Below are 26,087 nucleotides of genomic sequence, written 5' to 3'. Positions count from 1 at the left end.
CATGAACTTTAAACAGTTAATTTTTCCTGTAAATAAATCTACTGGTTTAGTTTCATGTACAGTGAGAAGTGTTTTTGATGTGTGCTATCCAATCAGCAGAAAGACTATATATGATTACCATCAAGCCATGCACAGTGTACAGATACAGGATAAAGGGAATAACGTTTAGTGCAAGTTAAAGTCCGATTAAAGATAGTCCCAGGGTCTCCAATGGGGTAGATGGGAGGTCAGGACCGCTGTCTAGTTGGTGATAGGATGGTTCAGTTGTCTGATAACAGCTGGGAAAAAACGGTCCCTGAATCTGGAGGTGTGCGTATTCAGGCTCCTGTACTCGATGGTAGCAGCGAGATGAGAGCGTGGCAAGGGTAATGTGGGTCTGATGATGCTGGCTGTCCTTTTGAGGCAGCGCCTCCTGTAGATCCCTTCGATGGTGGGGAGGTGAGTACCCGTGATGTCCGAGCAGTGTCCACCACTCTCTGTACTCACCTTGGTATCTGGGTGGTGAGTTGCTGAACCTGGCTGTGATGCAACCAGTCAGTGTGCTCTCTACTGTACACCTGTGGATGTCTGATAGAGTTGACACAGGGCACGTACATGGACAGATAATGACACAGGGCAGGTACATGGACAGGTGGTGACACAGGGCAGGTACATGGACAGGTGGTGACACAGGGCAGGTACATGGACAGGTGGTGACACAGGGCAGGTACATGGACAGATAATGACACAGGGCAGGTACATGGACAGATAATGACACAGGGCAGGTACAAGGACATGTAATGACAGCAGGGTACTCCAGCTCCACCTGCTATGAACTGATCCGTCGTGCAGCCGCTGGGCTCTGGAGGGGTGGGAGTTGTGCTCTTCGCTCCGAGTTCTCACTGCGTTCCTCAGCGGCCACAACAGACATCAAGGAGAGTGAGAACATCACCAGTCTGCACAACCAGATCACTGCCTGTGACACCACCCTGGAGGTAGGTGGGTGCGGGCACAGCCTCGGGGGCACTGCCACAGTGATACTGGCAGGGTCATGGCCAGCGACTCCACTGGGCTGCTCTTGTACGGAAGTCAACGAGGATGTTGCCACGACTAGAAGGTGTGAGCTGTGGGGAGAGGTTGAGTAGGCTGGGTCTCTATTCCATGGAGCGCAGGAGGATGAGGGCAGATCTTATAGAGGTGTACAAAATCATGAGAGGAATAGATCGGGTAGATGCACAGGCCAACAATGTCCCATCTACCCTAATCCCACTTGCCTGCGCTTGGTCCATAACCCTCCAAACCTGTCCTATCCATGTACCTGTCCTACGGTTTCTTAAACATTGGGATAATCCCAGCCTCAACTAATGAGGAAATATATTATAAAATTGCTCAAATGATAAGTTCTTAAGGAACTTGTGTTAAGTTGCAAGAGAAGGGGTTGGAGTTGGGACTTTCAGAAATACAGGCCTCCACAGAGAAATAAAGAACAAAGAACACACACAGGAGAACAGATGGCTTATCATAACATGGAAAGGTTGATCTGAATAGGTTGATCTGAACTGTTTATAATGGAAGTTGTAAATGGGATCTTTCTCCATGACATGGGCACCATCCTTCTTCCTTTGTGACACATCTCAGAGTTTGGCTGTGTCATTTAAGGCGATTTATGGTTGCCTATGGGATTGAAGGCACCAAGGGTAGATACTAGACTGTGAGATGGTTTGTGCTGTTTAAATGTGTTTATGTTGGGATAAGAGATAAGGCATAGAGATGGTTGTGTGACCTTTGCAAAAGGATTTCTTATGGTTACCAGAAACTGAGAAAGTAACTCTGTTTTGATACTCTTTCATTTGTTGTGAGGAATGCTTTTAGTGAAGAAGCGTTACATTCCTTTCCTCCAGAGATAGTAGGGGGAGGTTGTAATACAGAATGAAATTAGACCCGAGCTTGGGACGAAGCAATCAAGTGTGACAATTAATGGCCTTTATGTGTCTGTAGTTGGGAATTGTGTGATTAGAACTTTGTCTTTATCACTTTGTAAGAATGAGGCAAAACTCATCTTTAATCTTTGTAATCCATAAGTAACTATTTTAACTATGTGGTTGTAAGGAAATTAATTGTGAAGTGTATTGTGTTTAATTATGATTGTAAGTATTAGACTTTGTTTAAATCGGAGTTTTAGAAATAACTTTCTCTTCCAAAAGTGAAAATATGTTTTGTATGTATGTGTTGTGTGATTGTTGTATTATGTATATATTCTGAGAATTAGTTGTATATCTGTGGTTTTGCTTTATTGAAATAAAATGATTTTGAGCAAAGAGGTTGAAGAAACCACAGAGGGGAAGAAGGTTGTAAAGGGGCTGGAAAAGGGAAAATCATGTGACTATACGTGTTGTCAATCAATGGAAAGGATTTAGTTGATTGGTTAATGCAAATAAGTTAAATGTATGGTAAACCATAATGATTGGTTAATAGTTTGCCACTCCTTTTGTGTTATCCTTGTCTTTTACCTATATAATGTGTTACATTTATGCCAAAGTCAGTAATTCTTTCGACCTGCCCCAGAGTTTCTAACTCTGTGTTGGAAGGTTTAAAGAATTCTCCAGCGCTGACAGAATAAAGAACTGATTTTAGCAGCAATGGTTTGACTCAAGTTTTCTTGAATAGACTGACGAAAAGAACTCATTTTAACATTTGGCGACGAGGATGGGATTCAGATGGTTCACCGACAACACGAGGAACGAAAATAAGCGTCAAACTGCGCACTGATTGGACCAGAGGAATTGGCCAAGCAGAAGTGAGTAGTTAAACACCACTCTGTTTTCCTCTTCTCCGTATATCGCTGCGTAGTCGACCCTTCGTTCTTGTGTTGAACGGGATCCTGACAGAATCAGGTCAGTCTAACAAACCTTGTTGATTGGTAAGATAAACTTTTGAACAGACTCTACCATTTGGAATGGAGAGACTTAGTCATTGGGAATGTTCCATTGGGAATGGAAAACTCTACCATTTGGAATGGAGAGACAGTCATTGGGAATGTTCCATTGGGAATGGAAAACTCTACCATTTGGAATGGAGAGACTTGGTCATTGGGAATGATCAAAGGTAAATGACGGCTGAACTGGATAAATTTATCCTGATCATTTGGAATGGCAGGAGATAGTTAAAGATTTGGAAACCGGGTCAGCTAAACACTGACAGTGCTAAATTTATCCTGATCATTTGGAATGGCAGGAGATAGTTAGAACGTTTTGGAAACCGGGTCGGCTAAACACTGACAGTGCTAAATTAATCTCGACCATTTGGAATGGTGCGAAGTAATTAAAAACAATTGAATTGAATTTGGATCCAGTGAAAGCCATGGATGCTAAATAAGAAATAGTAAAACGTTAACGTCATTATTATATTGTTGTAAGAATAAAGAATATTAATACTGTGTATGGAATAAGTGGTTATGAATATAGTAGTAATAAATTGATTGAATTATGGCGAAATTGGCGTGAGGAGGAATTAGATATAAATTTAATGTTGAGGTATTGAGACGAGAGTGTGCACACAAAAGGAATAAACGACAGGAGAAAGAGAGGGAGAAGGAAAAAGGTTTAAAAAAAAAAAAGGGGGACTGCGCAGTTTAAATGGTTGGCCTTCAATTAGCAGAGGGAGACGAATGGGAGGCATGGGAAAATCAGAAAAGTCTGAGCCCCAGTCAGTGGCGACAGGAATTTAACCAAATTTACCTAGGACAGAATCAGAAATCGATAGTGCACCAAGCCCAGGCACCAAAACCCCCCCCCAAAAAAAAAAAGCCCTAGTTTAGACTCTGTAGCATGGCATACGTGGTCACAGTCTAGAGACCAGGAGCAAGAAGGACGAGAGGAAAGGAAGTCACACAGTTGGGACTATAAAAGGGGGCACTTGGCTGAGAAAGCCACACCCCAGAAGCAACAAGGGAAGGTGCTGAAATAGATGGAATAAGAAAGCATCTTCCAGGCGCCAATATTCTGTCAGAACGGTCCCTAACCCCAGAGCCCAACCAACAAGATAATGGCGAAACAGGCATGAATAATGTATGGCTGCAGTGGAAGCCAAATGAGATGATGGCAATTTTGTTGGGAGTGCCTAAGAAACGGAATCCACAAACTTTCATTGAATTTTGAAGAACAACGATATCTGTTTATTACGCTGATTCCCGAGAATTATGGGTATTAGTTCAGCAAGTCTTAACAGCGATTGAGTATACCAGATTCTTGGTTCATTTAACCTATAACAACCATGCAGCCCTAGAGGCGGCACACCCAGGAGCAGGTAACAATGAGGATCGATTGCAGCTTATGTTGGCAGCTGTGGGTCTCACTCTCCAGCAGCCAATCGATATATATCAAAGGTTTTGGATACGCAGAGGAAGGAGAAGCTGCAGAAGATTTTCTGGAAAGGCTTAAAACCATCTATGGTAACCAATCGGGTGACACTCAGTATCAGCAAGTTAATGACTCGCCACAGTTTTGTGCTATGGTTATGAACTGTTTGCCTTCCAGCATCGCAATGGCTATTAAAACCAATAATATGGATTGGTCAGTCTTCACCGGCCTGCATGTCAAGAGCTGTGAAAGCCTTTTGGAAAAACTGTCCTATTGGAAACAGAGAAGCCCAGGAAAAGGTTAGAAAAAAATGAATGTGAGCAAGCCGAACTATTTGCGCTGACTAGAGCCTGCACCCTGGCTAACGGACTTACTGCAAATATTTACACGGACTCCCAATATGCTGTTGGAGTGGTTCATGATATGGATAATTATGTTAGAAAGGGGGGTTCTAACCTCTTCAGGGACAGTGATATCTCACAAAAATTGATTTCTAATTTGCTACAGGCCATTCAGTTACCCAGTCAGCATGCTGTTGCTAAAGTTAGAGTCCATAGTATAGATTAAAGTCCCAGAGACATAGGAAATCGCCTTGCCGACGAGGCAGCTAAGAAAGCTTTTAGGAGTCACCAAATTGTTGGGCCCCACATGATGAGGCAGACTAAAAATTATACTAGGAATAAGTCTCCCTCGAAAAAAGGAATGCCAACCATCCGAGAAGTACTTCAAATAGAGGAGGACGCTCCTGCAAAGGTAAAATAGCTGTGGCAGGACCAGGGTTGTCTGTACGATCCTGTCACTAGCTTATGGGTTACGCCTGCCAGACAGACTTGCAGGTCTGCCGAGCTTGCGTTGTGGGTTATTGAATTTGTACATTTTTGCAACTCATTGTGGGACCAATGCTGTAAGTGATATGCTTTTAGAGACCTGGTGGCATCCGAAACTTTTGACTTGTCCCAGCGTATCAGCCAGCGATGTCTGATTTGCTAGCAGCATAATCCAGGTAAAGGCTTGCCCTGTGAACCAGTTAAGACTACTTTACCAGCAGGTCCCTTTGAGACCTTTCAAATGGACTACATTGAGTTGGAAAGATGTCAGTGTTATAAGTATGTTTTTGTAATTATTTATGTTTTTAGTAAATGAATAATTCGTGTAAACGTCTCTCATGTGGGTGGTAGCATTATGTTTTTGAATGAATGCTGAAGTTAAGTCTTTTATTTGTTGTAAATCACATGTTATAAGTGTAGGTGTGTGTCCCTTTAAAAAAACTGTAAGCAGGGGGGTGAAGTTTTTTTTACAGCTACCCTCAGCTGTGAGGTAAACTTCTCAATTAAAAAGGGGAAATAAGTTAATTACTGAAACACGACCAGCTTTAATGGTTTGTTTAGATAACCATTCTGGTTGGAGAAGGGTAATAAATCAATGGAGCCAGGGAAGAAGGGAACTGACTGATAATGGGTTAGTCATGAGTTAAAGTGATATTTTGCTAAATCACTGGAATATAACATCTTTGATCACTCCTGTTTGACAGAAAATTTGAAATTTTGTTGGGTTTATTTTAATCCGTTGTATTTTACCTGTTTTTAAGATGCAAACAGTATTATGTGACAATCCAGCTGAGATTTCAAAGTGGATTGATTTGATTGTTTGCTGAAATTTTCAGAAACAGACAGTGTATTGGATAGTATGGAGAACTATAGAAGATGGGCAGAATAAGAATACAGCCCACTCCATCTGGTACAGCAAGAATAACGCCTGCGGAAATCCTATGTATTAACTTTAACCTGTGCTTTGCAAACTCATTTACAGGTCAGGGTTGCATATGGTGTGGCGCCAGCACTCAAAGTCCCATCTAATACTGAGCCAGGTTGCTATGTGCTGATCAGGAACTGGATGCGTAAGCACTTGGACCCACATTGGGATGGTCCCTTCTAGGTCATCCTCACCACTCCGACCGCTGCCAAGGTCGAGGGTTGTGCTGCATGGGTTCATCTGCACCACTGCAAATTGATTGGGGAGCCCAATCAAAAGGGGGGAGAAGAGTAATTTTATTTTCAACTCAAAAGAGTTTTTAGTTTTTACATTTCTGCTTTGCTTGGGAGTTGTATCATTATAAGTTTAGTTGTATTATTATAAGTTTAGTTTTGAATCTTAATAAGTTTATTTTTGAATCCTTATTTTGCTATATGTTTAAGAGTATGCGACTGATTACTGGACTGACTGACTGAAGGACGTTTAAATTGAGTGAATAGTTGTTTAAGCTAATTAAGTAAGAAATGAGCTTTTTGTGTGAGACTTTGCTTATTCCAGATAGATTAAAATGAGGCGATTCATCCTGCTCTGCACCCTGATGTTACAACAGATGAAGGAAATATTGGACGATGTGTCCTGGGACAATTAAGCAGAATCTTTCACCTCTGCAAAGGAGATGTGGTACAGTGCAATGGCCCGGATGCCTTTGGAATCTGGAATGTCACCAAGATTGACTATTGCAATGGGATACTGCGTCAGCCCGATCGGCAGGTAGACTTAGATAACCGGCACCTGTGGGAATTACCCTGTTAGTTTCGAGGGTGCAAGTTTGACTTTTTCTGCAGACGGAATCCCTTGGAAGAAAACTCGGCAAAGGGACATTTGTAAAATGGATTATGCTATCGAGAAGCATTAGAGGTATACCTTTGGTTACAGAAGAAAGGACATGAGCAAAAGAGACAGTAAAAACGGGCATTGGAAGAAAGAGACTCTATCATGTTTGGACAAGCCCATAATGAATTATTTGGTAAAGGACAAATTGTGTGTTACCCTGCTATGAAATCAGTCAATAGCCTATTTGCAGTGTCTCCAGAAGGGGGGAGGACTGAACGGTTAGTAATATGTCAACTGTTAGTAACTGTCACCATCCCTTGTGATGAGACCTTAGACCCACCGTCTAACTGTTTGCCACTACCTCGTGACAATGAGCATTCTTACCCGGGTTGTGAGGATACACAATGTACAATTTTGGTTGCCTAATTATAGGAAGGATGTCAACAAAATAGAGAGAGTACAGAGGAGATTTACTAGAATGTTGCCTGGGTTTCAGCAACTAGGTTGAATAAGTTAGGTCTTTGAAATGTTGAATAAGTTAGGTCTTTATTCTTTGGAGCACAGAAGGTTAAGGAGGGATAGACAGAGTTGACGTGGATAAGCTTTTCCCACTGAGACTAGGGGAGAATAAGTGTTCGGCACGGACTAGAAGGGCTGATATGGTCTGTTTCAGTGCTGTAATTGTTGTATTGGTTATATAATTGGATCATTAGTATGGCCATATGAGCAGCAATAGTGGTTTTGTGTTTGTTCGTGGGAATTGCTATTGTTAGATTATTAGTGCTAGACTAATGACAGCCTTGGGTAATGTGAAAACTGGTGAGAAGATATTATTGCAACATCTAGAAGAAGAAGAAATTCCAATATGAAGGATGAGGATGTTGTAAGGATGGTAAATGCGCAGGTTGAAAAAGAATTGTTAGAAGATAAATGTATAAGAATGAATAAATTGGAGATAGACTAGTGGTATGAAGCCTAGAATAGTTGAGCACCCCAAGGGCTAGGGTTTGAAACACAGCAGAGGAGTAGGGAACAGCATTGGTGTCAACAAGCCAACCTGCCGACCTACGTGGTCCGGGTTTTGGGGGCTATAAAGCATCTGAGGTTAGGAATAAACTTGGATGACTAATAAGCCAATGCTGATGAGTCTATGCTGTGTTATTATCCTATTAGTGGTCATAATATGACCAGAAGAGGGAATGAGGAAATATATTATAAAATTGCTCAAATGATAAGTTCTTAAGGAACTTGTGTTAAGTTGCAAGAGAAGGGGTTGGAGTTGGGACTTTCAGAAATACAGGCCTCCACAGAGAAATAAAGAACAAAGAACACACACAGGAGAACAGATGGCTTATCATAACATGGAAAGGTTGATCTGAATAGGTTGATCTGAACTGTTTATAATGGAAGTTGTAAATGGGATCTTTCTCCATGACATGGGCACCATCCTTCTTCCTTTGTGACACATCTCAGAGTTTGGCTGTGTCATTTAAGGCGATTTATGGTTGCCTATGGGATTGAAGGCACCAAGGGTAGATACTAGACTGTGAGATGGTTTGTGCTGTTTAAATGTGTTTATGTTGGGATAAGAGATAAGGCATAGAGATGGTTGTGTGACCTTTGCAAAAGGATTTCTTATGGTTACCAGAAACTGAGAAAGTAACTCTGTTTTGATACTCTTTCATTTGTTGTGAGGAATGCTTTTAGTGAAGAAGCGTTACATTCCTTTCCTCCAGAGATAGTAGGGGGAGGTTGTAATACAGAATGAAATTAGACCCGAGCTTGGGACGAAGCAATCAAGTGTGACAATTAATGGCCTTTATGTGTCTGTAGTTGGGAATTGTGTGATTAGAACTTTGTCTTTATCACTTTGTAAGAATGAGGCAAAACTCATCTTTAATCTTTGTAATCCATAAGTAACTATTTTAACTATGTGGTTGTAAGGAAATTAATTGTGAAGTGTATTGTGTTTAATTATGATTGTAAGTATTAGACTTTGTTTAAATCGGAGTTTTAGAAATAACTTTCTCTTCCAAAAGTGAAAATATGTTTTGTATGTATGTGTTGTGTGATTGTTGTATTATGTATATATTCTGAGAATTAGTTGTATATCTGTGGTTTTGCTTTATTGAAATAAAATGATTTTGAGCAAAGAGGTTGAAGAAACCACAGAGGGGAAGAAGGTTGTAAAGGGGCTGGAAAAGGGAAAATCATGTGACTATACGTGTTGTCAATCAATGGAAAGGATTTAGTTGATTGGTTAATGCAAATAAGTTAAATGTATGGTAAACCATAATGATTGGTTAATAGTTTGCCACTCCTTTTGTGTTATCCTTGTCTTTTACCTATATAATGTGTTACATTTATGCCAAAGTCAGTAATTCTTTCGACCTGCCCCAGAGTTTCTAACTCTGTGTTGGAAGGTTTAAAGAATTCTCCAGCGCTGACAGAATAAAGAACTGATTTTAGCAGCAATGGTTTGACTCAAGTTTTCTTGAATAGACTGACGAAAAGAACTCATTTTAACACTACCACCTCTGGCAGCTTATTCCATACAATCATCACCCTCTGTGTGAAAAAGTCACCCCTCAGATTCCTATTAAATCTTTTCCCCCTTCACCTTGAACCTATGTCCTCTGGTCCTCAATTCCCCTACTCTGGACAAGGGACTCTGCATCTACCCAATACTGATTGTGGATGATCAGCCATGATCACATTGAATGGCTGGCTGGAAAGGGCGAATGACCTACTCCTGCACCTGTTGTCTGTTATCTATTCCTCTCATGATTGTGTACACCTCTATAAGATCTCCCCTCATCCTCCAACACTCCATGGAACAGAGACCCAGCCTGCTCAACCTCTCCCTGTACCTCACACCCTCTAGTCCTGGCAACATCCTCGTAAATCTTCTCTGAACCCTTTCAAGGATGAGATTTGATGGGGGATCTTGCTTGGCATTGATGAGCTGGGCTGAAGGACCTGTTTCTACACTGTATGACTATCTGACCCTCTCTCTCTCTGCTGTGTGCCTTGTGGCAGAGGATGGAGCAGATGTTGAGCACCTTCCAGTGTGACCTGAGCAGCATCAGCTGTGAGATCCAGACTCTACAGGAGCAGTCCATCGCCATGAACATCAAGCTGAAGAACCGTCAGTCCGTGCGCAGCGAACTCAGCCAGTTAGTGGACGAGCTCATCGTGCCCAACACCATGATCACGTGAGTGACCGGGCTCAGTGGCACCCACTACCCACCCCGCACCCGACCCACACACCCCGCATCTGACCCACCCCCCACCCGACCCATCTTGCACCCACCCCGCACACGACCCACCAACCCCCCACCCCTCCCGCACACAACCCACCAACCCCCCACCCCTCCCACTCCCACCCCCCACCCATCCCACAACCACCCACCCAGCCCCGACCCGACCCACTCACCCACCCGCTCCAACATCATGATCACGTGTGTGTCCGGACTCAGTGGCACCCACTACCCACCCCGCATCTGACCCACCCCGCACCCACCCACCCCGCACCCGACCCACCCCGCACCCGACCCATCTTGCACCCGACCCACCAACCCCCCACCCACCCCACACCCACCCCACACCCACCCCACACCCACAGTGTTAGCTGTGAGGAGGATGCTAGGAGGCTGCAAGGTGACTTGGATAGGCTGGGTGAGTGGGCAAATGCATGGGAGATGCAGTATAATGTGGATAAATGTGAGGTTATCCACTTTGGTGGCAAAAACAGGAAAGTAGACTGTTATCTAAATGGTGGCCGATTAGGAAAAGGGGAGATGCAACGAGACCTGGGTGTCATGGTACACCAGTCATTGAAAGTGGGCATGCAGGTGCAGCAGGCAGTGAAGAAAGCGAATGGTATGTTAGCATTCATCGCAAAAGGATTTAAGTATAGGAGCAGGGAGGTTCTACTGCAGTTGTACAGGGTCTTGGTGAGACCACACCTGGAGTATTGCGTACAGTTTTGGTCTCCAAATCTGAGGAAAGACATTCTTGCCATTGAGGGAGTACAGAGAAGGTTCACCAGACTGATTCCTGGGATATCAGGACTTTCATATGAAGAAAGACTGGATAGACTCGGCTTGTACTCGCTAGAATTTGGAAGATTGAGGGGGGATCATATAGAAACTTACAAAATTCTTAAGGGGTTGGACAGGCTAGATGCAGGAAGATTGTTTCTGATGTAGGGGAAGTCCAGGACAAGGCGTCACAATTTAAGGATAAAGGGGAAATCCTTTGGGACCGAGATGATAAAAGCATTTTTCACACAGAGAGTGGTGAATCTCTGGAACTCTTTGACAAAGAAAGTAGTTGAGACCAGTTCACTGGCAATATTTAGATGTGGCCCTTGTGGCTAAAAGGATCAGGAGGTATGGAGAGAAGGCAGGTACAGGATACTGAGTTGGATGAGATGGAATATGCTTCTTCGCCCGTATGGAAGACGTACACATGGTTCTCCAAACTGTTGGTGCCACTGCTGCCACTGCCGCTGGTACTGCTGTTAAATCCACTCACAGTCAGCGCCAGGCACATTGTACAGGCCAGTCGAATCCGCAGCGCCCAGAAGCAGTGCGTGGACGGTAATATATGTCACCCCGAGATCACAAACCGGAGGACTTCAATGATTCTGTTATTTGCCATCTCGGGGAGCTTCACTGAGCTGTAGACTCCGGTTTGATAATTGGCTTGTGTTTTGACTTGTGTCACACAGAGTTTTGCGGTCAACGTCCCGAGGTCCCTTTATCTTGCGATTAGAATATCGCTTCTGCTAATGTATTTGACTTCCTGTACTGACACTTGTATTTAAGCACTTGTCCAGAGGAGGTTCCGGGAGGAAGCGAAGAAATTGATAGCAAATCCATTTATTATTATGTCCGTTTTTAAAAAATAAATCAGATCGTTGAATCGAAGCTCGTTGCCTGGTTTCTTGCTTTCCCAGCCGTGTAACTGCCCTTCCCTTTCCCATACCGTCTTATCTGTCCTTGGCCATAAGAGAGAGGCTACACTTAAACTGGAGGAACAGCACCTTAAATTCTGCTGGGTTAGCCTAGCACCCAACTGTATGAAGATTGGTGTATAGCAAGGAACCGCAAATGCGCGTTCAAACCGAAGATAGACACAAAATGCTGACGGAACTCAGCGGGACAGGCAGCTTCTCTGGAGAGAAGGGATGGGAAACATCACCCTTTCCTTCTCTCCAGAGATGCTGCTTGTCCCACTGAGTTCCTCCCGCACTTTGTGTCTATCTTCGATATGAAGATTGATTTCTCTAATTTTAACTAGTATCCCCCTCTCTTTCATGTGCCCCTAACCCGATACGACACCCGTTCGTCCCGCTACCCCCCCCACCCCATGTCGCCTTCCATCGATATCCCTCACTCTGGCTTTACATTTCACTCCTCTTCTTTCTACACCTAACATAATTTTGTCTCATTTTCACCTTTAGCCGTTGTCGTTATTTTCAACCATCTGCCAATCACCCTTCCCCTCACCCGAATCCACGTAATACTGGTGTTGGGAGGAACTGCAGAAGCTAGTTTCTAACGAAGACAAGCATAAAGTGCTGGCGTAACTCAGCGGGTCAGGCAGCATCTCGGAAGAAAAAAATATGTGACGTTTCGGCTCGGAACATTTCTTCACACGGAAAGAAACGTCACCTATTATAGGCTGTGGGCCGAGGAGCTTTATTCCACTGTTTCGTGACCCAAGTCACAAAATTACATGAAATTTTCACATCTTGTGTAAAAATATTATATAAATCACCCCTGAAACTCGTCACAAACAAATTTCGGGTATTTTTCGTCCAATCAAAGCACGTTTAACATTGAGTTGTATGCCAGTTGGCCAATCACGCGCTTTGCTTCAGGCTAGCACACAACATGGCTGAGAGGACTTCACTGATGCCTGTTTTACTGGAGATTCCGATGAAGGTTCTTTGTTGTTCTGTGGAATACATGTCGTGGAAACTTGCAGCATGGTAATTGAATTTAGTGAGAAAAGTATTAAGAAGTCTGAAAAATGTCCAGCCAAGTGGATAGACGTGGAAGAAAGTCTTGAAAGCAAAGTCCCTGTTGAAGTGCTGCAACACAAAGTTGTGAAACAACCTAAACGGAAAGGTAAGATCTAAAGTCTGAATTTATGAAAATTAATCTGTATGGACTTTAATTAATTTAATTGCATCCTTTCATTATGTGAAAAATGAGATTTGGAGGCTGTACATTCACTCATTCATTCACTCACTCACTCACTCACTCACTCACTCACTCACTCACTCACTCACTCACTCACTCACTCACTCACTCACTCATTCATTCATTCATTCATTCCTTCATTCATTCAATCACTCATTCATTCACTCATTCACTCACTCATTCGCTCATTCATTCACTCCTTCATTCATTCTCACTCACTCACTCACTCACTCACTCACTCACTCACTCACTCACTCACTCACTCACTCACTCACTCACTAATTCCTTCACTCATTCATTCACTCACTCATTCATTCATTCATTCATTCATTCATTCAGTCATTCATTCATTCATTCATTCATTCATTCATTCTTAAAGGGTTGGACAGGCTAGATGCAGGAAGATTGTTCCCGATGTTGGGGAGGTCCAGAACAAGGGGTCACAGTTTAAGGATGGGGGGGAAGATCTTTTAGGACCGAGATGAGGAAAACATTTTTCACACAGAGAGTGGTGAATCAGTGGAGTTCTCTGCCACAGAGGGTAGTTGAGGCCAGTTCATTGGCTGTATTTAAGAGGGAGTTAGATGTGGCCCTTGTGGCTAAAGGGATCAGGGGGTATGGAGAGAAGGCAGGTACAGGATACTGAGTTGGATGATCAGCCATGATCATATTGAATGGCGGTGCAGGCTTGAAGGGCCGAATGGCCTACTCCTGCACCTATTTTCTATGTTTCTATGTTTCATTCCTTCATTCATTCACTCATTCATTCACTCACTCATTTATACATGAATTTGAGGGCCTAAACTATGTGTATCCACAACACAAGGTAAACGAAACATTTTCACTAATGCCAGCTTGTTGTAGTCTAATAAGCCTTGAACATCTAATCTCGGAGCTGCCTGCGATAACTTACCGGGAAAAAGTGCTCCGACCACGGGGCCTACGTACTTAACATAGTGAAGCCGCGGTCTGAATTAAGAAGCGTTCGATTCACGGATGCGGAGCCGCGGATCATATCCGCGGGCGGGGGGAGCGGGGGGGGGGGGGGGGGGGTGGGAGGAGGCTGTACATAGTGGCTGTACATAGTGCCGTCCGTAGCGGCCGTTTCCAGGCCCCACAGGAGAAAAATTGAGGTATATTCATTACACTTTATAGGCTGCCATTGGAGTGAGAAATGGTCAGAAATGGCTGATGTTTATGTAGAAATGAATTGGTGTATGTGAACTTGAACTAATTTATCTATGGTAGTAACAGTGTTATTCTCATTAACATTAAGAAGAGGTTGAAATGTTATGAATTGAAGTCCATGCAGACTTAATGACTATGAGATGGGGTTTTTTGTAGCCTCTGCCTGACCCTTATACTTAATTATATATGATTACAGTCATATTTACGTCATATATATATAGGTATAATAATATATAGTTTAAATGGACTGGAACACGGGAATGGGCTCCCCATGGTGTAATATGGGTATTGGCCACTTGATGGCGCTTACTTTCCCGATCTCATTTTCTAATTAATTTAATTAAATAATGTGCAGCTTTTGGCAATGACGAGTTATGACTTCCTTCTCAATTATATTTCATCTAAATCTGTGGAAAATCTCATGTAGTTTGGTGACTTGGGTCATGAAAATTGATTTCTAGACACATTTTTGATGCTCGGCCCACAGCCTAATAATTTTGTTCAAAAAGATGTTGCCTGACCCGCTGAGTTACTCCAGAACTTTGTGTCCATCCACCCATCACTTGCCAGGCTTAATTCCGGCCCCATTTCTCTTTTGCAGCATTCTGCCCCAACTACAATCAGTATGAAGAGGGGCTCGACCAAAATCGTAATCCGTCAATTCCCACCCAGGATACTGCCTGACCCACTGAGTTCCTTCAGCACGTTGTGTTTCGATCCTAAAACATCGTGCTGTTGGTTTAAAAGCGAAGATTTAGATGACCGGCCAGTGTAAGATTCCAAACAAACAAACGTAATGTTCAAATATAGTTTTATCCATTTTGCCCTGTTAATCAAAGGGATTCAAATTAAACAGAAAAACCTGAAATACTCAGCAGGTCGGGCGGGCTCTGCGAAGAGTAACAGAGTCACTGTTCCAGGTCGAAAGGCTACACCAGATCTTACCAACATGAGAGATAGTAAGAAAATCCAAAACATGTCACGATAGACCCCAATCTCAGTACCCAGCGTTAAAAAATATGTTCCAATCAGATGACAATTTAGCGGGCTTTCTGTACGATTAGCAGAATCATTGAAATGTCCAAAGAAAAAGCAACAACATGGAGATACAAGGAACTGCAGATGCCAGAATCTTGAACAAAACATAGAGTGCTGGAGGAATTCACCGTGTCAGGCTACACCCGTGGAGGGAATGGATAGGCAAGGTTTCGGGTCGGTGTAATTTTTCAGAATGGAGACCCCATAGCGTCAATACTGGCACAAAAGACTCTGCTAATCCCACTTAACATTGGATCCAAGCCAAACCGGTTAGGGCTCTTCAACTTGTTTGAAGATTGTTTCTGAAACGTGGTGACTATGTGTATTCTATATCAGAAGTGTACTATTAGTAGAATAGATGGCTGAACATATTTATGTGTGACTGTGATTATGTATACCGTGATTTTACTGAATTGATAACAAAACAAATAATGTCACTGTATCTACCTACTTCTGACAATAAAGTACCATGGAACCACTGAGTTTAGATCACCATCATTTAAAGTAAAGTAAAGTATCCTTTATTGTCATTCAAACTTGTTTCTTTGAACAAAATTACGTACCTCGCAATCATAACAGAGAATAAAATAACAGAACACACATTGAACACAGTTTAACATTCACCACAGTGAGTCTACCAAGCACATCCTCACTGTGATGGAAGGCAAGTCTTCAAGTCCTCGTCTCTTCCTTCCTTGTTCTCCCTCTGTATTGAGGAGATCCAGGCTTTCAATGTTAGGCCCCCCGCCGGGTAATGGTAAGTCCCGCGGCCAATTCTGAGCTCCACTAACGGGCCGGTTCAAACTCCGCGGCTCGGGGGTCGAAGCTGCCGAAGCTGCCACCCTCCGGTCCAGCGGACGAAGCTGTTGTTGCGGGAGCTCCGGAGAACAGGTCACCATCCTGGGACCTGTGAGCTCCCGATGTTGCCGTCCACTGGGCCCGCGGCCGAAGCCTCCGAGCCTCCAAAGTCGGGCGGCCGCCGCAATGCCGCCACAGCCCCGACGTCGACCAGCTTCGCGATGGTGAGTCCTGGCTCTGCCTCCGGAGCCTCGAGGTCGGTCCCAGTTGGAGGCCGCCAGCTCCGCGATTAGGCCTCAACGCAGACGGAGTCGGAGATACGACAATGAAAAGGTCGCATCGCCCCGAAGGATGAGACTAAAACAAGTTTTCCTCGCCCCTCACACATACACAACCAAAAATAAACTAAAACATACATCCAACAAGACAAAAAAAAAAAAAAAAAAAAAAAAGACAGATGGACTTTATTGAGTGAATACAAGTATTTTTAATTATGCATCTACCAACGTCCTGTCATTACAGGGGCATGGCTGCATTTTCACTTCTTTGTTTTTCCCAGGAGATAACATGTTTAATAACATCCTTATTTCACAGTCAAATTAAAATGGAATTACAAAAAGAACAAAAAATGGTGGCAACACTTGGCAAGTCAGGCAGCAATAAATAGAAATGATGTTATGGGGCTAAGGTCCTTGGTCAGAACTGATAGGAGATGCGAATCTCGCCAGAGAGAGGTGCAGAAATGGTCAAGTTCAAGTGTGTTTATTGTCATTTGTCCCTGTATAGGACAATGAAATTCTTGCTTTGCTTCAGCACACAGAACATAGTAGGCATTTACTACAAAACAGACAAGTGTGTCCATATACCATGATATAAATATATACACACATTAATAAATAAACTGATAAAGTGCAAATAACAGAAAATGGTTATTAATAATCAGAGTTTTGTCCAAGCCAGGTTTAATAGCCTGATGGCTGCGGGGAAGTAGCTATTCCTGAACCTGGTTGTTGCAGTCTTCAGGCTCCTGTACCTTCTACCTGAAGGTAGTAGAGAGATGAGTGTGTGGCCAGGATGGTGTGGGTCTTTGATGATACTGCAGCCTTTTTGAGGCAGCGACTGCGAAATGTGGAGGAGTCACTGTGGTGGATGTTTATGTTAAAATGTATTTTGTGTGTTCTGTTGTATTTTATTATTATGACTGTACGGCAAATCAAATTCCTCGTATGTTGCAAAACATACTTGGCTAATAAAGTGTGTATGTGTGTGTGTATATGAGACTTCATAAAGGCATGAGTATTCCTGGAAAGAGCAGCGGCAGTGAATTTAACATCGAAGGAAAAGAAGTGAAGCAGTGCAGAATCTGACGACGCCGCTACGAAATTGCCTGCATCCTCATAGCATCCTCATCACAGTTCACACTGCCACGACGACCACGACAACAACGGAGAGAGAAGGGATGCAAGGGGTTACTTGAAATTAATAAATCAATATTCATACCGCTGGGTGGTAAGCTGCCGAAGCGGAATATGAGGTGTTGTTTCTCTAATTGGTATTTGGCCTCACTGTGACAATGGAGGAGGCCTGGATTATAAAGGTCAATATGGGACTGGGAAGGGAAATGAACGTGTTTGGCAACCGGGGGTTCACGTATGTCGAGGCGGTCTGGGCGAAGGTGCTCAGCAAAACGATCGTCGAGTCTGTGCTTGATCTCACCGATATACGGGAATCCACAGCTGAAACAACCCATACAGTAGATGATGTTGCAGCGCGTGCAAGTCAACCTCAACTTAGGTGCAAGTCTCACCTGAAAGGACTGTCGGGGTCCCTGGACAGAGTCGAGGGAGGACGTATAGGGACAGGTGTTGCATCTCCTGTGGTTGCAGGGGAAGGTACCTGGGGTGGAGTGTGGTTTGGTGCTCCAGCGTGTCCAAAACCTTAATAATCTGATATGTTTCATAAGATCCCCTCTCATCTTTCTAAATTCTAGAGCATACAGGCCCAGCCACTCCATTCTATCAACATATGGCAGTCCCGCCATCCCGGGAATTAACCTTGTGAACACACACTGCACTCCCTCAATAGCAAGAATGTCCTTCCTCAAATTTGGAGACTATAATTCCCTGTTTTCTCTCTCCCGCCTTTCTTAAAAAGTGGGATAAACTTAGCTACTCTCCAATCCACATGAACTGCTCTTGAATCTCGAACATTGGAAAATATAATAACCATATAACCATATAACAATTACAGCACGGAAACAGGCCATCTCGACCCCTCTAGTCCGTGCCGAACACATAATCTCCCCTAGTCCCATATACCTGCGCTCAGACCATAACCCTCCATTCCTTTCCCATCCATATAACTATCCAATTTATTTTTAAATGATAAAAACGAACCTGCCTCCACCACCTTCACTGGAAGCTCATTCCACACAGCTACCACTCTCTGAGTAAAGAAGTTCCCCCTCATGTTACCCCTAAACTTCAGTCCCTTAATTCTCAAGTCATGTCCCCTTGTTTGAATCTTCCCTACTCTCAGTGGGAAAAGTTTTTCCACGTCAATGATCACCAATGCGTCCACGATTTCTAGAACCACATCCTTAAGTACCCTGGGATGCAGACCATCAGGCCCTGGGGATTTATCAGCCTTCAGTCCCATCAGTTTACCCAGCACCATTACCTGCCTAATGTAAATTTCCTTCAGTTCCTCCGTCACCTCAGATCCTCTGGCCACTGCTATAGTAGGAAGTTTGTTTGTCCTCCATTGTGAAGACGGATCCAAAGTATCTGTTCAACTCGTCTGCCATTTCCTTGTTCCCCATAATAAATTCGCCCTTTTCAGTTTTTAAGGGTCCAATTTTGGTCTTCACTATTTTTTCCCTCTACACATACCCAAAGAAGCTTTTACTATCCTCCTTTACATTCTTGGCTCGCTCACCTTCGTACGTCATCTTTTCTCCCCGTACGACCTTTCTAGTTATCTTCTGATGCTCTTTAAAAGTTACCAAATTCTATGGCTTCCCGCTGTATGATCCTTCTTCTCTTTTATTTTTATACTGTCCCTGACTTCTCTTGTCAGCTACGGCAACCCCTTATACCCCATGGAATCTTTCTTCCTCTTTGCAATGAACTGATCCTGCACCTTCTGTATTATTCCCAGAAATACCTGCCATTGTTGTTCCACTGTCATCCCTGCTAGGGTCTCTTTCTAGTCTGGGGAGATGGAATCAATATTACTAGATCGCTGTGTGGTAAGCCCCCTTTCAGCCTGCAAGTTGAAGTTAAAGCTTCTCATGTCCGCATCCCTATATGCGTTCTTTCCTGGCCCCATCCCCCTTCCCCCACCATCCACTCGTTCTGAGAATAGGTTTGATTATTCATTTGCAGGACTCCACTGAAATATTTTCGATCTGAAACTATCACGTATCCACTTGACCTTCTGATCGTTTGCAGATTCTTAAAAAAAACTGTGTTGTATGAAACTTAATTTTGTCATTTTCACACCAGGAAGTAAAACATAAAATTTAAAAGTACATATTTAAACATTATATTGAATGCAAACTAATAAGGAAAAATATGAAGATACATGAAGATCTTTCTGACACGCATTATCCTGATAGAAGTGTATAAAGTGATGACAAACATAGATAAGATAATCAGTCACAAACTATTTCCAGGTTTGAAATGTGAAAGATTAGCGGGCATCGGTTGAAGGCGACATGGGAAGGTTTAAAGGAACCGGGCGGATAAAGTGACTTCACACACAGGTTGATGGGTGCCTGGACCGCACTGCCAGGGCTGGAGGTCGAGGCAGATACGAAAGCGGCGAAAGAATTGGTACATGGGTATTCCCGGTTTAGAAAAACGAGAACATCGGAAATTTTGGAATTCAGAAAGTTGGAAAGCTACTACAATTTACTGAAACAAAAACAGATAAATCAATGATGAATAACAAGGTGACATCCAAACTGAAACGCATTAAAAGGAAAGTGGTTCTTTTCCTCTTTCCGCTCGTCAGAACAAATATATCATTTCCTATAGGCCAAGTCCAAATGGGTTAACAGTGGCAGGGACAAGAACATTTGTTTCATTAATGCCCCTGCCCCACTTAGGAAACCTGAACGGAAACCTCTGGTGACCTTGCGTCCCACCCAAGGTTTCCATCAGTCGCCAGAGGTTTTGGTCACTCGCCTGGAAAGCCTCGACCGAAGCATGAGCTGCATCTACTGACCAAATATCCTACAGGATCTTTGCTACCGACCGCACACACACACACACACACAGCGAAGGTGGGGACCGGGGCAGCCGAGGAGCGCTGTCTGCGCGATGAAGAGGAAGGTAAACGGCTGCCACAGAGCACAGTAAGTCCTTTGGAGAGCGCAGGGGAGAGAGAAGGGGGGAGAGAAGGAGTGGAGACTTTTTAAGAAGAGTGTTTTAAGAAGTTTAATAAAGTTAGCGGGCATTTTACCTTCCGGCGGATCTTCTAGGTCCTGAAAACCAAAGATCCTTGCTGAATCTTTGCTGAAAGCTCCAATGAGCCAATCAAAATGGCCGGTCAGAGAAGGAGATTGCCTTCGACTGCCTGTAAATAAATAGCGATCCCACTCCACTGGCTTCGACCAAACGGCTATCTATTTTTAGTCGAGGCCGGTTTTGAATTTGTTGAAATAATCGCAGAAACATAGAAGAAGCCTCGACTACGCGGAAACCACTTTCGACTATTAGGGAGAGTGACCAAAACCTCCGGGAACCTCACGGAAACCTTAGGTGGGGCGCAAGGTCTCCAAAGGTTTCCATTCCGGTTTCCTAAGTGGGACATGGGCATTACAGTGTAATTTGTTGCTAAACTGAGAGATGTGCTGGGCAGGCAAGACGAGACGAATAGAATAGAATAGAATGTAATTTATTGTCATTCAAACCTAGGTTGACATGACAACAAAGTAACAAATTGAGGAGAAACATAAATGTTGATACCGACAGAAATAAAGAACGAGTTATTTAAAGTTGGAGAATTCAGTATTGAATCTTCCGGCTGCAAGATGCCCAGACACAGAGGCAGAGAGTCATAGAGTAAATCAGCGTAGAAACAGGCCCTTCGGCCCAACCTGCCAATGCTGACCAACATGCCCCATCTACACGAGTCGCACCTATATGTGTATCCCTCTAAACGTGCCCGATCCATGTCCCTGTCCACATGTTTCTTAAACGTTACCCACAATCCTTTGTGTAAAAAAAGTCAGCCATCGGGTTCCTATTAAATCTTTCCCCCCACAACTTAAACACATGTCCTCTGGTTCGTGATTCCCATGTTCTGTGCAAAAGACTGTGCATTTACCAGAAGTCTCCCACATGATTGTGTACACCTTAATCAAAGAGACATCATCCTCGTGCGCTCCAAAAATAAAGTCCTGGCCTGCTCATTCTCTCCCTATAGCTTGGGCGCTATAATTGTAAATCTTCTCTGCTTTCTTTCCAGTATGACAACATCTTTCCTATAACACGATGACCAATTCTGAACATAGTAGTCTGAAATTGGCCTCACATAACTGCATCATGACGTCCCAACTTCTATACTCGATATTCTGACTGATGGAGGCTACTGTACAAAAAGCCGTTTTGACCACCCTATCTACTTGTGACGACAGTTCTAAGGAACTATGTACCTGAACTCCTCGATCCCTCTGCTCTAAACCACGCCCAGCGCATTCCCATTCAGTGTAGGTCCTTCCTATGTGACGTCCCAAAATGCAAGACCTCATGCTTCTCTGTATTAATTTCCATCAATTATTTTTGAGGCCTCCACTCAGAAAAACGGGGTTAAGGAAAGAGCGTTCACGTCACGGCCCTGTTACCACCAATTTTCGAGAGAGCGAGAGAGCGAGGGGGAGGGGGAGAGGGGAGGGGGAGGGGGAGAGAGAAATTGACATAAATATTTCTCTCTCTCTCTATTTCTGTATGTCTGCGCGTGTGTGGTGAGAGGAATACAAAATAACCCAAGGAAGTCTATATTGTGCTGGCCACTGTTACAAGTGCTATCCACAGTTACAATCGCTGTTGTTACAGTTACTATTAGAGATACTTTGCTCAACGCAAGTTGATGAAACCGATACCAAAGGGATACATATTGTAAATATACGAATATACGGGGAAATGTACACGCGATACCCAAACAACAACAAAAACGGTTACAATGATATTTTGGAGACATTTCAGAACGGGTAAGAAACCAGCGCTGTTCCGAATTGTTGAATTCTTTCTTATTTAAATATTCACATCAATCCATATAGATGCGGCACACCGCTCAGAATAGCTAATTTGAAATGGAGACGGAATAATGGAACAGAGAGTCTTCGCGATTATCTATAAATGTCTTCCTCCTGGGCGAAAATTGACACAAAATGCCGAAGTAACTCCGCGAGACAGTCAGCATCTCTGGAGAGGCGACGAGTGACGTTTCGAGTCGTTACCCTTCATCAGGCGGAGAGTCGGGGGAAAGGGAAACGAGAGATGTAGACGGTGATGTTGAGAGATAAAGAACAAATTAATGAAATCTATATTACTAAAAGTCTGATCTTGACCGCTTTTGGCCCACTGTGGTGCGATTTACAAGAGAACGCCGCCACCTATGGCTCTCAATTTTGGACACCTCGCTCAGAGCCCCCCTCCGCCTTCCTGGACCAGAGAATTTTTCCCATTGATGAAAAAGCAGAGATATATTCATGTTTAAAAAAATTTCCCCATTCTCTCTGCTGGGGGAGGGACTATAAAACCCGGAAGTGTCGTGCCTCAGTCAGTCTCTGCCAGACCCAGGAAGCGAGAGGGTCACGGCTCTCTGAGCTGCGAATATCAATGAACGCACGTCTACTCCACGGCGAGTCCCCTCGATGCGGCTGTAAATTGGCTGCAGCCCAATTGTTTGCCTCGCCTTTTTTTTAAAGTTTGTGTTCACAAAATGAATTTTTGCTGTCAGGTGTGGCTGTAGCCCAATTGGTTGCCTCGTCTTTTAAAAAAAAAAAAATTGTGTTCACAAAAAGAATTTTGGTTGTCAGGTGTGGCTGCAGCCCAATTGTTTGCCTCGACTTTTTTTAAAAGCCATTCAATATGATGATCATTGCTGGTCATCCTAAATCAGGGTGAAAACATGTTTCCTCATCTCAGTCCCTAATGGCCACCCTTTATTCTTTAACTGTGACCCCTTGGTTCTGGACTCCCCCCAACATCGGGAACATTTTTCCTGCATCTAGCCTTTTTTACAGAGAGAGTTGTGAGTCTGTGGAATTCTCTGCCTCAGAGGGCGGTGGAGGCCAGTACTCTGGATACTTTCAAGAGAGAGCTAGTTAGGACTCTTAAAGATAGCGGAGTTAGGGCATATGGGGAGAAGGCAGGAACGGGGTACTGATTGGGCAAGATCAGCCAATGGGAAAAGCTTATCCACGTCAACTCTGTTTATCCCTCTCATCATTTTAAAGACCTCTATCAAGTCACCCCCCTTAACCTTCTGCGCTCCAAAGAATAAAGACCTAACTTATTCAACCTTTCTCTGTAACTTAGTTGCTGAAACCCAGGCAACATTCTAGTAAATCTCCTCTGTACTCTCTGTATTTTGTTGACATCCTTCCTATAATTGGGCGACCAAAATTGTACACCATACTCCAGAATTGGTCTCACCAATGCCTTGTACAATTTTAACATTACATCCCAACTTCTATACTCAATGCTCTGATTTATAAAGGCTAGCAAACCAAAAGCTTTCTTTACCACCCCATCTACATGAGATTCCACCTTCAGGGAACTATGCAGTTATTCCTAGATCCCTCTGTTCAACTGCATTCCTCAATTCGCTACCATTTACCATGTACGTCCTATTTTGATTTGTCCTGCCAAGATGTAGTACCTCACACTCTGTAGACTTTGGAAATCTACTTCATTATCCACAACACCACCTATCTTAGTATCATTTGCATACTTACTAATCCAATTTACCACACCATCATCCAGATCATTGATGTACATGACAAACAACAGTGGACCCAACACAGATCCTTGAGGCACCCCACTAGTCACCGGCCTCCAACCTGACAAATAGCCATCCACCATTACTCTCTGGCATCTCCCATTCAGCCACTGTTGAATCCATCTTGCTACTCCAGCATTAATACCCAACAATTGAACCTTCTCAACCAACCTTCCATGAGAAACCTTGTCAAAGGCCTTACTAAAGTCCATATAGACAACATCCACTGCTTTACCCTCATCAATTTCCCGAGTAACCTCTTCAAAAAATTCAAGAAGATTTGTCAAACATGACCTTCCAGGCACAAATCCATGTTGACTGTTCCTAATCAGACCCTGTTTATCCAGGTGCTTATATATATTATCTCTAAGTATCCTTTCCATTAATTTGCCCACCACTGAAGTCAAACTAACAGGTCTATAATTGCTAGGTTTACTCTTAGAACCCTTTTTAAACAATGGAACAACATGTTACATGTTAAATTCTAGTGAATACAAGCCCAGTTGATCCATTCTTTCATCATATGTCAATCCTGCCTGTTGTACTTAACTGGATAACACAGAGACAGGAGTTTGTCACTGGATCTCTGTACACATACAACAATGAACCAACACCAATGGCCGTTGTTGCATCAGGCAGAGGCTGACATGTCAGGCAGCAGGTGTAAAAATAAATCGGATTTAATATGTTCAAAGTGCATGTTACAATGTCATCACAAGCTGCACAAATACGTGCAGAACAAACATCCATTGCATCAATAGTCAGACTTTGTATAAATTACAGTTTCCCAAAGAGCAACAGATGCAACAATAGTCAATGGGGATTGGATAGATATTGTCTACATAGACTTTGGTAAAGTTTACGACAAGATTCATATAGAACATAGAAAAGTACAACACAGGCCCTTCGGCCCACAATGTCCATTCTGAACACGATGCCATAATAACCTCATCGCATCTGCCTGTACATGATCCACATCCCCCCATAACCACATGCCTCTTAAACACCACTATCATATCTGCCTCCACCACCACCCTTGACCACGTGTTCCATGCCCCCATCACTTTGTAACAAAGTAAAACTTACCCACACATATAAATATTACTAAAACTCTCATCTTGTTTGTTTCTATGTCTGTCTGTGCGGAGTTCCTGAAATTACGCCAAAACGGTACAAGGTAGCACTACAATTTTGGACCACCTTAATCACCATTGTCCTGTGGTGTGCTGTATCAAGTTTTGTTCAGGTTGATGGTATATTTTACAAGTCATTCAAATTTTTAACTTTTAAAATGTAACACTGTGTTTCTAAAGTGTAAAGGCATCATGTTCGGCACGGACATTGTACAAAAATACAGAGAAAAGACAGAGACAAATAGACGGAGAACACGGACAGAATCTTCAAACCACAATCGGTGAGATCATAGTTTGTTGATGACCATGGTCCTCAATTCCTGATAGTTCATACAGTCTGTAGTCTTCATCTGTCCAGTGATCTCCCCTCCCCCTACACGCCCCCACAGTGTCAGGCAGGGGGGGCTCTGGGACCATGGACAGGGGGCTCACATCTGCCACAGAGATGGGACAGCAGCAAACTTGTGCCCCATCATCCAGCGACGGGGTGCAATGTGACCCCCCACATACACTGGTCCGCATTCTGCAACTCACCCAACGCACACCGTCACACTCCTTGTTCCTGCGAGAGAGAGAGAGAGGGGGAGAGTGAGAGGGGGAGGGGGGGAGAGGGAGGGAGGGGGGGGAGAGAGAGGGGAGGGGGGGGAGAGGGAGAGAGGGAGGGGGGAGCAGGAGAGGGAGGGGGGGAGAAGAGGGAGAGGGGGCGAGGAGGGAGAGGGGAGGAGAGAGAGGAGGGAGGGGAGAGGAGGGCGTTGGGAGAGAGAGAGGGGGAGAGGGGG

General features: G+C 43.7%; 1 protein-coding gene and 1 long non-coding RNA gene across 2 annotated transcripts in view; both read left to right on the top strand.

Moving 5' to 3' along the window:
• LOC116978428 (vacuolar protein sorting-associated protein 52 homolog) overlaps positions 1-26,087 on the top strand; it is a 46,007-nt gene that overhangs the window by 555 nt on the left and 19,365 nt on the right. The window contains exons 3-4 of the mRNA XM_033029547.1: positions 907-974; positions 9,963-10,138. Of these exons, the coding sequence (XP_032885438.1) occupies positions 907-974; positions 9,963-10,138 (244 nt within the window). The remainder of the gene's footprint in view (positions 1-906; positions 975-9,962; positions 10,139-26,087) is intronic.
• On the top strand, positions 10,594-25,787 carry LOC116978718. Its single transcript, XR_004413515.1, has 3 exons — positions 10,594-10,605; positions 11,219-11,221; positions 25,708-25,787. It is a non-coding gene; the product is annotated as an uncharacterized LOC116978718 (long non-coding RNA).

Source organism: Amblyraja radiata, chromosome 11, assembly GCF_010909765.2.
Source record: "Amblyraja radiata isolate CabotCenter1 chromosome 11, sAmbRad1.1.pri, whole genome shotgun sequence".
Classification (NCBI taxonomy): Eukaryota; Metazoa; Chordata; class Chondrichthyes; order Rajiformes; family Rajidae; genus Amblyraja; species Amblyraja radiata.
Note: the sequence above shows the minus strand (reverse complement) of the source record. Positions and strands in the feature narration are given on the sequence as shown.